The sequence below is a fragment of the Trichomonas vaginalis genome, chromosome III (genome assembly GCF_026262505.1).
Source record: "Trichomonas vaginalis G3 chromosome III, whole genome shotgun sequence".
Classification (NCBI taxonomy): Eukaryota; Parabasalia; order Trichomonadida; family Trichomonadidae; genus Trichomonas; species Trichomonas vaginalis.
Window position 1 is genome coordinate 27,171,581 of NC_067205.1, and position 16,178 is coordinate 27,187,758.

General features: G+C 29.7%; 8 protein-coding genes across 8 annotated transcripts; 3 read left to right on the forward strand and 5 right to left on the reverse strand.

Moving 5' to 3' along the window:
* Positions 1–91: 91 nt before the first annotated feature.
* Positions 92–646, forward strand: TVAGG3_0773010 (uncharacterized protein; the record flags this gene model as incomplete). Its single annotated transcript, XM_001319073.1, has 1 exon — positions 92–646. One exon carries the CDS (start codon positions 92–94, stop codon positions 644–646), a length of 555 nt encoding a protein of 184 aa, XP_001319108.1.
* Positions 647–1,127: 481 nt separating this feature from the next.
* On the reverse strand, positions 1,128–1,805 carry TVAGG3_0773020 (uncharacterized protein; the record flags this gene model as incomplete). Its single annotated transcript, XM_001319072.2, has 1 exon — positions 1,128–1,805. One exon carries the CDS (start codon positions 1,803–1,805, stop codon positions 1,128–1,130), a length of 678 nt encoding a protein of 225 aa, XP_001319107.2.
* A 585-nt stretch (positions 1,806–2,390) lies between these two features.
* On the reverse strand, positions 2,391–5,010 carry TVAGG3_0773030 (uncharacterized protein; the record flags this gene model as incomplete). The annotated part of the gene is made up of 1 exon (XM_051246031.1): positions 2,473–4,578. One exon carries the CDS (start codon positions 4,576–4,578, stop codon positions 2,473–2,475), a length of 2,106 nt encoding a protein of 701 aa, XP_051092618.1.
* A 469-nt stretch (positions 5,011–5,479) lies between these two features.
* On the forward strand, positions 5,480–6,034 carry TVAGG3_0773040 (uncharacterized protein; the record flags this gene model as incomplete). The annotated part of the gene is made up of 1 exon (XM_051246032.1): positions 5,480–6,034. The coding sequence occupies one exon, from the start codon at positions 5,480–5,482 to the stop codon at positions 6,032–6,034; it is 555 nt and encodes a 184-aa protein (XP_051092619.1).
* A 480-nt stretch (positions 6,035–6,514) lies between these two features.
* TVAGG3_0773050 (uncharacterized protein) lies at positions 6,515–7,241 on the reverse strand (the record flags this gene model as incomplete). The annotated part of the gene is made up of 1 exon (XM_051246033.1): positions 6,516–7,241. The coding sequence occupies one exon, from the start codon at positions 7,239–7,241 to the stop codon at positions 6,516–6,518; it is 726 nt and encodes a 241-aa protein (XP_051092620.1).
* Positions 7,242–9,138: 1,897 nt separating this feature from the next.
* TVAGG3_0773060 (uncharacterized protein) lies at positions 9,139–10,403 on the reverse strand (the record flags this gene model as incomplete). Its single annotated transcript, XM_051246034.1, has 1 exon — positions 9,139–9,357. The coding sequence occupies one exon, from the start codon at positions 9,355–9,357 to the stop codon at positions 9,139–9,141; it is 219 nt and encodes a 72-aa protein (XP_051092621.1).
* Positions 10,404–11,087: 684 nt separating this feature from the next.
* On the forward strand, positions 11,088–11,426 carry TVAGG3_0773070 (uncharacterized protein; the record flags this gene model as incomplete). The annotated part of the gene is made up of 1 exon (XM_051246035.1): positions 11,088–11,426. The coding sequence occupies one exon, from the start codon at positions 11,088–11,090 to the stop codon at positions 11,424–11,426; it is 339 nt and encodes a 112-aa protein (XP_051092622.1).
* Positions 11,427–13,207: 1,781 nt separating this feature from the next.
* TVAGG3_0773080 (uncharacterized protein) lies at positions 13,208–15,234 on the reverse strand (the record flags this gene model as incomplete). The annotated part of the gene is made up of 1 exon (XM_051246036.1): positions 13,238–14,728. One exon carries the CDS (start codon positions 14,726–14,728, stop codon positions 13,238–13,240), a length of 1,491 nt encoding a protein of 496 aa, XP_051092623.1.
* Between the last annotated feature and the right edge of the window lie 944 nt (positions 15,235–16,178).

Below are 16,178 nucleotides of genomic sequence, written 5' to 3' on the forward strand. Positions count from 1 at the left end.
AATTTTAAATTTTTACAAACCAACTCCTCTCACAGTTTACTTAGACATAATCTTTTCGGACATATATGGCCCAGTACTATTCTTTGTATCCATGTTCCTTATTTCTCGTACTTTCGATCAAAAGTTAACACAAACAATGATTTACCTTCCTTTCATCTATTTCGGTACAACATTCTTTCTTTCATCGATCAACTTTCTCGTGCACTATCCTTGCGATATCCCAGACCAGCTTGGTTCCCTTGCTTTCGACTTAGAATATTTGAATACTTTTATTAGTTTCATTTATTTTTGTCTTTTTTGTTATTATATGATTGTCAACATCCAACATTTTGCAGGAGACCCAGGTATTAGGTTATCCACATATAGAACTATTGTTTTGTTTGTTTCCATCGGAATTTCTATTTTTTCTGTTCTTCAGGCCGAGAATTCAGTCAGAGAGTCTTTGTTTTCAGGTATTTTCCAGTTCGGACTTGTGAACACTCTTTCCATTGTGATGGAGTACATGCATTCAAACAAAGAGGTGTTTCTTAAGGACATTTACGAAGAACCAATGAATCTTGGAGAATTTTCTGATAATGCAATTGGTGAGGCCATCTCTTCTGACTTCTCAGATGAAGTATCTTATTCATCTGAACAATATGAATAGAAAGTTATTATTCATTCTTTTTTTATTTATTTATTATTATTATTTCAAAATTATTTTCAAATTTTCAATTCCAAAAATTTTGAATATCAAAATAATCAAAAATCTTTTGCTTTGATTCTTTTCAAAAGTTTAAGGAAAAAGTAACGCATTAATTTCTAATTTTTCAATTTTTATTTTTATATGTTTGTTTGTTTGAATAAAATTATGATGTATGATATTTTAAACGCAAGTATATATGTTCAACAATGATTTTTTTTTATAAAATCAGAAGAAATAAATTTGGAAATATTAGGCAGTCAACAAAATTTAGTATTCAAAGTTAACATGATTTGGTGATGTATATTATCGATTGTGTTGACTTCCTGACTCTCAAATTATGAAATTTTACAGATTTTAATATATGACTATGAATTAAATGATAAGTAACAAGCAAAAATCAGTATACAAAATATTTATATTCAGATTTATAATAAGTTTTTAATCATATTGATTTGACTTCCTGTTTCTCGGTATCTGTATCATCCGTAACTTCGACAATTACTCTATTGATAACTGTTACCTTTGAATCCATATCCAAAATATAGGGTTGACGTGTACGAACCCCATTGTAAATCTCTAAGTGTTTTTCATAACAGTAATCATATTCCCATTGATTGAAGATTAGTGTTCCTTTGGGATAGTTGTCGACTTTTGGAATATGTTTCCTTATGTTTTTCAGTCCTCTTTGAACATCATCAAAGTCTTCTTTCAAATCGAGTAGGAAACCCTTCCCAATATTCTTTCTAAGCATTTTGATCGTATTTCGGAGTGAATTGAGCCATTCATATCTTACTGTTAGTCTTCCTGTGAATATGAGGAAAAAATATAGTGCTCTTCCGTATGATGAGAATCTCAAAGGGAAGAAGAAGTTCCAATGAGCTTCTCGATACATGCAATCAAGAACGAGAGGATTTGCTCCAGAATCATAATATAAAGCTGCATAATAGTGTAATTTAATTTCTTTTCCATACGGATCTTCTTTATCACTCGTATAGTAGCAATCAAAATCTATTCTTTTTAATTCTAACATGTATTTTACAACTTTCCACGGAACTCTAATTTTTTTTCTTCTTTTACTTCTAGGATCTGGAATGTATCTAAGCACAGAATCCTTGTTCATCTCCGATTCACCGAAATGAAACTTGTATTGGTCCTTCTTATAAGTCATTTAATACTTTTGTTTATCTGAAAAACTAAAATTTATAAAAACCGCAAAATTGCTCACTGAAATTTTCAATTGCATTTATGTTATAATTTTTTCATAAATGCTTAGAGAAATTTATTTGAAACTACTTTTTATTATGTAAATCTGATCGTATTACAACATCTTTGAGGGGAAAAAAATCTTTGGCATATTCAAATTTTATCGTTAAAATTCTTGGATTAATACAACTTTTACTTATTGTATTCATCAATTATAGTTCAAATATATCATAAAAATGTTCAATGCTATAATAAAGACTCTGGAATGTGAAATAATATAAGCTTATTGAACAAAAAATCATTCAACCAATAATTTTTTTTCACCGAGTACTAATATATTATGATGTTCATAGAATATTGGAATACTATTCACTTCAAATTGATTTATGTATTGATCACTTAATTTTTTTATATAGACATATGCATATATGCATATATTCAGTGGAATTGATTATTAGGTGATAAAAAGTTTTATTCATGAAAATATTACGATTATAATATAATTTAGTTCGTTAAAATAAAATTTACATCTTTCCCCTAGGATTATGCTTCAAATAAATATTCCTAGCGATCAATATCCACTTTTAATTTATATAGCTCGGCTTTCTAATGTGGACATTGAGCTTTAAATAACTCTTTGTTTTTAAGAAATCAATTAAATCAGCGTTATTAATTGAAGTTGATAACCCAGGAATAGAAAAGATTATGTAGTCATCTTGAATGTTTTGTAATGATATAAAACGTCTCTTAGCTTCTCCAACAATTTTCTCTTTTGATGTATTTCTATCGCATTGGAAAGAAACAATGAAACCTTTATAGCACAACTCTATATCAATTTTTTCAGAGAGTTCGTGATTTTTAATTGCATCAATTCTTAATTTGACTTCATCAAGAGCAGTTATTTTTGGCTTTTTTACAAGATAATCTTTAGATTTATCTTTGCCAAAAGTTTTGAGGAAATCATTAATATCTTCTGGTTCTTTTTGTTCTTCTTCACAAGATGATGACAATGAGTAATCTTTAGAATTCATTGATGATCCTTGAGCAACCAGGTTAGAATTAGGAGTTCCTGATTGATTCAGGAGTGTTTCAATATTGGAAGGAGAAGTTATTATTTTTTCGAATTCCTCTGGAGGAATTAATTCGGACTTTTCTTTGGATTCAAAGTGCGCCTTGATGTCGTCAATTCTAGAATCAATGAATAAGAGATAAAAATCGTTCATATCCGGGTATATAATTTGGAAAAATTCTGTGGCTGCTCCAGAATTAAAAAAGTTAGCTTTATTGCTATCACCTCCAAACAGTTGATTAGTAATGAATGCAACGCATTCACTTCTGGTCATATTGCTCAATTCAGTCTTTTGTAAATTGATTTTTTGAACTTCATCTTTGTATTCACATTCGAATTTAATTAGTGGGATTTTACCATTCATAATTGGAAGGTGAATATCAGAGCCACATCTTGAAAGGAGAGCTAACATCAGGTTTGCAAAAACTGACTGATTTTTTTCCAAATGTTTCCAATTAAACTTCAATGCTTCATCTGAAAGGTGACTAGCGCGAATGAAAACTGTATCATCTTTAACTTCGAAAGGAAACTCTTTTTTAATGCTTGGATGAAACTCGAGCAATTCGCGATAAAGAGCTACATCAGAAAAGGATTTGTCTCTTTTGAAAACTGATATATTGAAACTTTGAATAGAATAATTGATGAGGAATTCATCACTCGCAATTAATGTGTCAGATGATAATATCATGCTCAATTCATCCAACATGTTGATCAATTCAGTGTAATTTCCTTCATCAAAAATTTCTCGGAATAATTTTAAACCGTCGCTGATGGTAATTACAGATGAAATCATATCTTTCTCTTGTTTAGGAAAGTAATTCTCAGCAACATCTTTTAATTCTTTTTCGAGCTTTTTTCTAGCATCATCATCGAGGTCGTTTTCAATCAGATATTTCCTAACCTCTCTAATATAGTGCAAATCTTGATAAGCCTTTTCAAAGTAATCGATGACATTTGCCTTACTAGCTAATGCTCTTTCAGTCAGCATGATCCATGGTCCTACCATCCTAAAAAATCTGCATGACGCCAACAATTTTTCGATAAAACTATCAAGACCTGCCTCTAAGAAATGTATTATGTGTCCATCTTCATGACCGAAAGAGAAAGCAGGTATGAATACGGCAGTAGATACACCATTTTCTACAAAAATGGGGAAACTTCTGAATTCAAGCAATTTTTCACTAAACTTGATTGTAGGAGGATTTTTGAAGGTCTTATCAAAGCAAAATTGAGTTCGTGCTCCTGAAATTTCAAAGTTAATTTTAATTTGTTTTTTGAGTATCAAATTAATGATTTTCATGCTTCGAACAATTTCAATTATTCGATTCTTGCCTTCGTTTGTGCAGCAAATCTCTATAAAAGCTAACGCTAAATCTTCAATTGTAAATTTTCTTACTTCTTTGCCAGGAGAGCTCTGAATTGGGCTTAATTTCTCAAATGTTGGAATTGAATCCTCTATTTTAGCCTTTTCATCTTTCTGAGATAGCCATATATTGCAAATATGTTTAATATCTTCTGTCAATTGAAGAGTTTCGATATTAAATGTTTCCATGACTTCTTTTTCCGTGATTCCAGTAAGCTTTGCTATGGCCTCTGCGAATGTAGTTACTTGCTGCTGCATTATTTAATCTAAATAATTTTCAATTCAAATTTGATGCATTTTTTTCTATGAAAAATACATCTAATTAAAATATGTTTTAAAGCATTGACTTACATTCACTATATGCATTATTTAATGATTCGATACATTTTACTTCTTAACTGCTTAATTTTAATTTTTCGATTATTTTTTCATGTCTTTTTTTCACATTTAATAAACTTCTCTAAATGTATAGACAATAGTACACTAATTGAACACATTACTTCATAGGATTGTAAAATTCTGCCATTTTTTTTATCATGAAACGATCCTCATCTCAAGGTCCCACTGGTTTAAAAGGAGATAATTTTGATGAAGATGAGGCATTTGATTCTCTTGATGAACAATTACTTGATCTGACATTATCTCCAGTACCAAATTTTGAATTAATTCCTTTCAAAGCTTTAATTTCATCAATAAATTTTGTTGGTAATAGTACTCTTCAAATATGCATATTTACAGAATTTTAAATACAAGACACATATTTCCTTCTTTTTCGTCGAAAAAGAGCGATTTTATCCAGTTAATCTTTGTTGATAAAATTCTAGATTACTCAGAAATCGAGTTTGTCGGTAGTGTTTCTAATACTCCCGAGATTAAAGAAATCGACATATTATATGCATACGAAAACACATCTTTTACATTGCTTATGATCTGGATTCGGATAAATTTCCCAATAATTTTATTAATTCTTATTATTGTACGATTTTTCCGCAAAACTGCTACCACAATAGAACAAAAAGCATGCTCCCTACTGAATTTAGCTACAATTTTCTATGATCAGCCTTTATCAATTTTAAATTTTTACAAACCAACTCCTCTCACAGTTTACTTAGACATAATCTTTTCGGACATATATGGCCCAGTACTATTCTTTGTATCCATGTTCCTTATTTCTCGTACTTTCGATCAAAAGTTAACACAAACAATGATTTACCTTCCTTTCATCTATTTCGGTACAACATTCTTTCTTTCATCGATCAACTTTCTCGTGCACTATCCTTGCGATATCCCAGACCAGCTTGGTTCCCTTGCTTTCGACTTAGAATATTTGAATACTTTTATTAGTTTCATTTATTTTTGTCTTTTTTGTTATTATATGATTGTCAACATCCAACATTTTGCAGGAGACCCAGGTATTAGGTTATCCACATATAGAACTATTGTTTTGTTTGTTTCCATCGGAATTTCTATTTTTTCTGTTCTTCAGGCCGAGAATTCAGTCAGAGAGTCTTTGTTTTCAGGTATTTTCCAGTTCGGACTTGTGAACACTCTTTCCATTGTGATGGAGTACATGCATTCAAACAAAGAGGTGTTTCTTAAGGACATTTACGAAGAACCAATGAATCTTGGAGAATTTTCTGATAATGCAATTGGTGAGGCCATCTCTTCTGACTTCTCAGATGAAGTATCTTATTCATCTGAACAATATGAATAGAAAGTTATTATTCATTCTTTTTTTATTTATTTATTATTATTATTTCAAAATTATTTTCAAATTTTCAATTCCAAAAATTTTGAATATCAAAATAATCAAAAATCTTTTGCTTTGATTCTTTTCAAAAGTTTAAGGAAAAAGTAACGCATTAATTTCTAATTTTTCAATTTTTATTTTTATATGTTTGTTTGTTTGAATAAAATTATGATGTATGATATTTTAAACGCAAGTATATATGTTCAACAATGATTTTTTTTTATAAAATCAGAAGAAATAAATTTGGAAATATTAGGCAGTCAACAAAATTTAGTATTCAAAGTTAACATGATTTGGTGATGTATATTATCGATTGTGTTGACTTCCTGACTCTCAAATTATGAAATTTTACAGATTTTAATATATGACTATGAATTAAATGATAAGTAACAAGCAAAAATCAGTATACAAAATATTTATATTCAGATTTATAATAAGTTTTTAATCATATTGATTTGACTTCCTGTTTCTCGGTATCTGTATCATCCGTAACTTCGACAATTACTCTATTGATAACTGTTACCTTTGAATCCATATCCAAAATATAGGGTTGACGTGTACGAACCCCATTGTAAATCTCTAAGTGTTTTTCATAACAGTAATCATATTCCCATTGATTGAAGATTAGTGTTCCTTTGGGATAGTTGTCGACTTTTGGAATATGTTTCCTTATGTTTTTCAGTCCTCTTTGAACATCATCAAAGTCTTCTTTCAAATCGAGTAGGAAACCCTTCCCAATATTCTTTCTAAGCATTTTGATCGTATTTCGGAGTGAATTGAGCCATTCATATCTTACTGTTAGTCTTCCTGTGAATATGAGGAAAAAATATAGTGCTCTTCCGTATGATGAGAATCTCAAAGGGAAGAAGAAGTTCCAATGAGCTTCTCGATACATGCAATCAAGAACGAGAGGATTTGCTCCAGAATCATAATATAAAGCTGCATAATAGTGTAATTTAATTTCTTTTCCATACGGATCTTCTTTATCACTCGTATAGTAGCAATCAAAATCTATTCTTTTTAATTCTAACATGTATTTTACAACTTTCCACGGAACTCTAATTTTTTTTCTTCTTTTACTTCTAGGATCTGGAATGTATCTAAGCACAGAATCCTTGTTCATCTCCGATTCACCGAAATGAAACTTGTATTGGTCCTTCTTATAAGTCATTTAATACTTTTGTTTATCTGAAAAACTAAAATTTATAAAAACCGCAAAATTGCTCACTGAAATTTTCAATTGCATTTATGTTATAATTTTTTCATAAATGCTTAGAGAAATTTATTTGAAACTACTTTTTATTATGTAAATCTGATCGTATTACAACATCTTTGAGGGGAAAAAAATCTTTGGCATATTCAAATTTTATCGTTAAAATTCTTGGATTAATACAACTTTTACTTATTGTATTCATCAATTATAGTTCAAATATATCATAAAAATGTTCAATGCTATAATAAAGACTCTGGAATGTGAAATAATATAAGCTTATTGAACAAAAAATCATTCAACCAATAATTTTTTTTCACCGAGTACTAATATATTATGATGTTCATAGAATATTGGAATACTATTCACTTCAAATTGATTTATGTATTGATCACTTAATTTTTTTATATAGACATATGCATATATGCATATATTCAGTGGAATTGATTATTAGGTGATAAAAAGTTTTATTCATGAAAATATTACGATTATAATATAATTTAGTTCGTTAAAATAAAATTTACATCTTTCCCCTAGGATTATGCTTCAAATAAATATTCCTAGCGATCAATATCCACTTTTAATTTATATAGCTCGGCTTTCTAATGTGGACATTGAGCTTTAAATAACTCTTTGTTTTTAAGAAATCAATTAAATCAGCGTTATTAATTGAAGTTGATAACCCAGGAATAGAAAAGATTATGTAGTCATCTTGAATGTTTTGTAATGATATAAAAACGTCTCTTAGCTTCTCCAACAATTTTTCTTTTGATGTATTTCTATCGGCATTGGAAAGAAACAATGAAAACCTTTATAGCACAACTCTATAATCAATTTTTTCAGAGAGTTCGTGATTTTTAATTGCATCAATTCTTAATATTGACTTCATCAAGAGCAGTTATTTTTGGCTTTTTTACAAGATAATCTTTAGATTTATCTTTGCCAAAGTTTTGAGGAAATCATTAATATTTCTGGTTCTTTTTGTTCTTCTTCACAAGATGATGACAATGAAGAATATCTTTAGAATTCATTGATGATCCTTGAGCAACCCAGGTTAGAATTAGGAGTTCCTGATTGATTTCAGGAGTGTTTCAATATTGGAAGGAGAAGTTATTATTTTTTCGAATTCCTCTGGAGGAATTAATTCGGACTTTTCTTTGGATTCAATGCGCCTTGATGTCGTCAATTCTAGAATCAAGAATAAGAGATAAAAAATCGTTCATATCCGGGTATATATTTGGAAAAATTCTGTGGCTGCTTCCCAGAATTAAAAAGTTAGCTTTATTGCATCACTCCAAACAGTTGATTAGTAATGAATGCAACGCATTCACTTCTGGTCATATTGCTCAATTCAGTCTTTTGTAAATTGATTTTTTGAACTTCATCTTTGTATTCACATTCGAATTTAATTAGTGGGATTTTACCATTCATAATTGGAAGTGAATATCAAGAGCCACATCTTGAAAGGAGAGCTAACATCAGGTTTGCAAAAACTGACTGATTTTTTTCCAAATGTTTTCCAATTAAAACTTCAATGCTTCATCTGAAAGGTGACTAGCGCGAATGAAAACTGTATCATCTTTAACTTCGAAAGGAAACTCTTTTTTAATGCTTGGATGAAACTCGAGCAATTCGCGATAAAGAGCTACATCAGAAAAGGATTTGTCTTTTTGAAAACTGATATATTGAAACTTTGAATAGAATAATTGATGAGGGAATTCATCACTCGCAATTAATGTGTCAGATGATAATATCATGCTCAATCCATCCAACATGTTGATCAATTCAGTGTAATTTCCTTCATCAAAAATTTCTCTTTTAATATTACCGTCGCTGATTGTAATTAATACAGATGAAATCATATATCTTTCTCTTGTTTAGGAAAGTAATTCTCAGCAACATCTTTTAATTCTTTTTCGAGCTTTTTTCTAGCATCATCATCGAGGTCGTTTTCAATCAGATATTTCCTAACCTCTCTAATATAGTGCAAATCTTGATAAGCCTTTTCAAAGTAATCGATGACATTTGCCTTACTAGCTAATGCTCTTTCAGTCAGCATGATCCATGGTCCTACCATCCTAAAAAATCTGCATGACGCCAACAATTTTTCGATAAAACTATCAAGACCTGCCTCTAAGAAATGTATTATGTGTCCATCTTCATGACCGAAAGAGAAAGCAGGTATGAATACGGCAGTAGATACACCATTTTCTACAAAAATGGGGAAACTTCTGAATTCAAGCAATTTTTCACTAAACTTGATTGTAGGAGGATTTTTGAAGGTCTTATCAAAGCAAAATTGAGTTCGTGCTCCTGAAATTTCAAAGTTAATTTTAATTTTTTTTTGAGTATCAAATTAATGATTTTCATGCTTCGAACAATTTCAATTATTCGATTCTTGCCTTCGTTTGTGCAGCAAATCTCTATAAAAGCTAACGCTAAATCTTCAATTGTAAATTTTCTTACTTCTTTGCCAGGAGAGCTCTGAATTGGGCTTAATTTCTCAAATGTTGGAATTGAATCCTCTATTTTAGCCTTTTCATCTTTCTGAGATAGCCATATATTGCAAATATGTTTAATATCTTCTGTCAATTGAAGAGTTTCGATATTAAATGTTTCCATGACTTCTTTTTCCGTGATTCCAGTAAGCTTTGCTATGGCCTCTGCGAATGTAGTTACTTGCTGCTGCATTATTTAATCTAAATAATTTTCAATTCAAATTTGATGCATTTTTTTCTATGAAAAATACATCTAATTAAAATATGTTTTAAAGCATTGACTTACATTCACTATATGCATTATTTAATGATTCGATACATTTTACTTCTTAACTGCTTAATTTTAATTTTTCGATTATTTTTTCATGTCTTTTTTTCACATTTAATAAACTTCTCTAAATGTATAGACAATAGTACACTAATTGAACACATTACTTCATAGGATTGTAAAATTCTGCCATTTTTTTTATCATGAAACGATCCTCATCTCAAGGTCCCACTGGTTTAAAAGGAGATAATTTTGATGAAGATGAGGCATTTGATTCTCTTGATGAACAATTACTTGATCTGACATTATCTCCAGTACCAAATTTTGAATTAATTCCTTTCAAAGCTTTAATTTCATCAATAAATTTTGTTGGTAATAGTACTCTTCAAATATGCATATTTACAGAATTTTAAATACAAGACACATATTTCCTTCTTTTTCGTCGAAAAAGAGCGATTTTATCCAGTTAATCTTTGTTGATAAAATTCTAGATTACTCAGAAATCGAGTTTGTCGGTAGTGTTTCTAATACTCCGAGATTAAAGAAATCGACATATTATATGCATACGAAAACACATCTTTTACATTGCTTATGATCTGGATTCGGATAAATTTCCCAATAATTTTATTAATTCTTATTATTGTACGATTTTTCCGCAAAACTGCTACCACAATAGAACAAAAAGCATGCTCCCTACTGAATTTAGCTACAATTTTCTATGATCAGCCTTTATCAATTTTAAATTTTTTACAAACCAACTCCTCTCACAGTTTACTTAGACATAATCTTTTCGGACATATATGGCCCAGTACTATTCTTTGTATCCATGTTCCTTATTTCTCGTACTTTCGATCAAAAGTTAACACAAACAATGATTTACCTTCCTTTCATCTATTTCGGTACAACATTCTTTCTTTCATCGATCAACTTTCTCGTGCACTATCCTTGCGATATCCCAGACCAGCTTGGTTCCCTTGCTTTCGACTTAGAATATTTGATACTTTTATTAGTTTCATTTATTTTTGTCTTTTTTGTTATTATATGATTGTCAACATCCAACATTTTGCAGGAGACCCAGGTATTAGGTTATCCACATATAGAACTATTGTTTTGTTTGTTTCCATCGGAATTTCTATTTTTTCTGTTCTTCAGGCCGAGAATTCAGTCAGAGAGTCTTTGTTTTCAGGTATTTTCCAGTTCGGACTTGTGAACACTCTTTCCATTGTGATGGAGTACATGCATTCAAACAAAGAGGTGTTTCTTAAGGACATTTACGAAGAACCAATGAATCTTGGAGAATTTTCTGATAATGCAATTGGTGAGGCCATCTCTTCTGACTTCTCAGATGAAGTATCTTATTCATCTGAACAATATGAATAGAAAGTTATTATTCATTCTTTTTTTATTTATTTATTATTATTATTTCAAAATTATTTTCAAATTTTCAATTCCAAAAATTTTGAATATCAAAATAATCAAAAATCTTTTGCTTTGATTCTTTTCAAAAGTTTAAGGAAAAAGTAACGCATTAATTTCTAATTTTTCAATTTTTATTTTTATATGTTTGTTTGTTTGAATAAAATTATGATGTATGATATTTTAAACGCAAGTATATATGTTCAACAATGATTTTTTTTATAAAATCAGAAGAAATAAATTTGGAAATATTAGGCAGTCAACAAAATTTAGTATTCAAAGTTAACATGATTTGGTGATGTATATTATCGATTGTGTTGACTTCCTGACTCTCAAATTATGAAATTTTACAGATTTTAATATATGACTATGAATTAAATGATAAGTAACAAGCAAAAATCAGTATACAAAATATTTATATTCAGATTTATAATAAGTTTTTAATCATATTGATTTGACTTCCTGTTTCTCGGTATCTGTATCATCCGTAACTTCGACAATTACTCTATTGATAACTGTTACCTTTGAATCCATATCCAAAATATAGGGTTGACGTGTACGAACCCATTGTAAATCTCTAAGTGTTTTTCATAACAGTAATCATATTCCCATTGATTGAAGATTAGTGTTCCTTTGGGATAGTTGTCGACTTTTGGAATATGTTTCCTTATGTTTTTCAGTCCTCTTTGAACATCATCAAAGTCTTCTTTCAAATCGAGTAGGAAACCCTTCCCAATATTCTTTCTAAGCATTTTGATCGTATTTCGGAGTGAATTGAGCCATTCATATCTTACTGTTAGTCTTCCTGTGAATATGAGGAAAAAATATAGTGCTCTTCCGTATGATGAGAATCTCAAAGGGAAGAAGAAGTTCCAATGAGCTTCTCGATACATGCAATCAAGAACGAGAGGATTTGCTCCAGAATCATAATATAAGCTGCATAATAGTGTAATTTAATTTCTTTTCCATACGGATCTTCTTTATTCGTATAGTAGCAATCAAAATCTATTCTTTTTAATTCTAACATGTATTTTACAACTTTCCACGGAACTCTAATTTTTTTCTCTTTTACTTCTAGGATCTGGAATGTATCTAAGCACAGAATCTTGTTCATTCCGATTCACCGAAATGAAACTTGTATTGGTCCTTCTTATAAGTCATTTAATACTTTTGTTTATCTGAAAAACTAAAATTTATTAAAAAACCGCAAAATTGCTCACTGAAATTTTCAATTGCATTTATGTTATAATTTTTTCATAAATGCTTAGAGAAATTTATTTGAAACTACTTTTTATTATGTAAATCTGATCGTATTACAAATCTTTGAGGGGAAAAAAATCTTTGGCATATTCAAATTTTATCGTTAAAATTCTTGATTAATACAACTTTTACTTATTGTATTCATCAATTATAGTTCAAATATATCATAAAAATGTTCAATGCTATAATAAAGACTCTGGAATGTGAAATAATATAAGCTTATTGAACAAAAAATCATTCAACCAATAATTTTTTTTCACCGAGTACTAATATATTATGATGTTCATAGAATATTGGAATACTATTCACTTCAAATTGATTTATGTATTGATCACTTAATTTTTTTATATAGACATATGCATATATATATTCAGTGGAATTGATTATTAGGTGATAAAAAGTTTTATTCATGAAAATATTACGATTATAATATAATTTAGTTCGTTAAAATAAAATTTACATCTTTCCCTAGGATTATGCTTCAAATAAATATTCCTAGCGATCAATATCCACTTTTAATTTATATAGCTCGGCTTTCTAATGTGGACATTGAGCTTTAAATAACTCTTTGTTTTTAAGAAATCAATTAAATCAGCGTTATTAATTGAAGTTGATAACCCAGGAATAGAAAAGATTATGTAGTCATCTTGAATGTTTTGTAATGATATAAAACGTCTCTTAGCTTCTCCAACAATTTTCTCTTTTGATGTATTTCTATCGCATTGGAAAGAAACAATGAAACCTTTATAGCACAACTCTATATCAATTTTTTCAGAGAGTTCGTGATTTTTAATTGCATCAATTCTTAATTTGACTTCATCAAGAGCAGTTATTTTTGGCTTTTTTACAAGATAATCTTTAGATTTATCTTTGCCAAAAGTTTTGAGGAAATCATTAATATCTTCTGGTTCTTTTTGTTCTTCTTCACAAGATGATGACAATGAGTAATCTTTAGAATTCATTGATGATCCTTGAGCAACCAGGTTAGAATTAGGAGTTCCTGATTGATTCAGGAGTGTTTCAATATTGGAAGGAGAAGTTATTATTTTTTCGAATTCCTCTGGAGGAATTAATTCGGACTTTTCTTTGGATTCAAAGTGCGCCTTGATGTCGTCAATTCTAGAATCAATGAATAAGAGATAAAAATCGTTCATATCCGGGTATATAATTTGGAAAAATTCTGTGGCTGCTCCAGAATTAAAAAAGTTAGCTTTATTGCTATCACCTCCAAACAGTTGATTAGTAATGAATGCAACGCATTCACTTCTGGTCATATTGCTCAATTCAGTCTTTTGTAAATTGATTTTTTGAACTTCATCTTTGTATTCACATTCGAATTTAATTAGTGGGATTTTACCATTCATAATTGGAAGGTGAATATCAGAGCCACATCTTGAAAGGAGAGCTAACATCAGGTTTGCAAAAACTGACTGATTTTTTTCCAAATGTTTCCAATTAAACTTCAATGCTTCATCTGAAAGGTGACTAGCGCGAATGAAAACTGTATCATCTTTAACTTCGAAAGGAAACTCTTTTTTAATGCTTGGATGAAACTCGAGCAATTCGCGATAAAGAGCTACATCAGAAAAGGATTTGTCTCTTTTGAAAACTGATATATTGAAACTTTGAATAGAATAATTGATGAGGAATTCATCACTCGCAATTAATGTGTCAGATGATAATATCATGCTCAATTCATCCAACATGTTGATCAATTCAGTGTAATTTCCTTCATCAAAAATTTCTCGGAATAATTTTAAACCGTCGCTGATGGTAATTACAGATGAAATCATATCTTTCTCTTGTTTAGGAAAGTAATTCTCAGCAACATCTTTTAATTCTTTTTCGAGCTTTTTTCTAGCATCATCATCGAGGTCGTTTTCAATCAGATATTTCCTAACCTCTCTAATATAGTGCAAATCTTGATAAGCCTTTTCAAAGTAATCGATGACATTTGCCTTACTAGCTAATGCTCTTTCAGTCAGCATGATCCATGGTCCTACCATCCTAAAAAATCTGCATGACGCCAACAATTTTTCGATAAAACTATCAAGACCTGCCTCTAAGAAATGTATTATGTGTCCATCTTCATGACCGAAAGAGAAAGCAGGTATGAATACGGCAGTAGATACACCATTTTCTACAAAAATGGGGAAACTTCTGAATTCAAGCAATTTTTCACTAAACTTGATTGTAGGAGGATTTTTGAAGGTCTTATCAAAGCAAAATTGAGTTCGTGCTCCTGAAATTTCAAAGTTAATTTTAATTTGTTTTTTGAGTATCAAATTAATGATTTTCATGCTTCGAACAATTTCAATTATTCGATTCTTGCCTTCGTTTGTGCAGCAAATCTCTATAAAAGCTAACGCTAAATCTTCAATTGTAAATTTTCTTACTTCTTTGCCAGGAGAGCTCTGAATTGGGCTTAATTTCTCAAATGTTGGAATTGAATCCTCTATTTTAGCCTTTTCATCTTTCTGAGATAGCCATATATTGCAAATATGTTTAATATCTTCTCAATTGAAGAGTTTCGATATTAAATGTTTCCATGACTTCTTTTCCGTGATTCCAGTAAGCTTTGCTATGGCCTCTGCGAATGTAGTTACTTGCTGCTGCATTATTTAATCTAAATAATTTTCAATTCAAATTTGATGCATTTTTTTCTATGAAAATACATCTAATTAAAATATGTTTTAAAGCATTGACTTACATTCACTATATGCATTATTTAATGATTCGATACATTTTACTTCTTAACTGCTTAATTTTAATTTTTCGATTATTTTTTCATGTCTTTTTTTCACATTTAATAAACTTCTCTAAATGTATAGACAATAGTACACTAATTGAACACATTACTTCATAGGATTGTAAAATTCTGCCATTTTTTTTATCATGAAACGATCCTCATCTCAAGGTCCCACTGGTTTAAAAGGAGATAATTTTGATGAAGATGAGGCATTTGATTCTCTTGATGAACAATTACTTGATCTGACATTATCTCCAGTACCAAATTTTGAATTAATTCCTTTCAAAGCTTTAATTTCATCAATAAATTTTGTTGGTAATAGTACTCTTCAAATATGCATATTTACAGAATTTTAAATACAAGACACATATTTCCTTCTTTTTCGTCGAAAAAGAGCGATTTTATCCAGTTAATCTTTGTTGATAAAATTCTAGATTACTCAGAAATCGAGTTTGTCGGTAGTGTTTCTAATACTCCCGAGATTAAAGAAATCGACATATTATATGCATACGAAAACACATCTTTTACATTGCTTATGATCTGGATTCGGATAAATTTCCCAATAATTTTATTAATTCTTATTATTGTACGATTTTTCCGCAAAACTGCTACCACAATAGAACAAAAAGCATGCTCCCTACTGAATTTAGCTACAATTTTCTATGATCAGCCTTTATCAATTTTAAATTTTTACAAACCAACTCCTC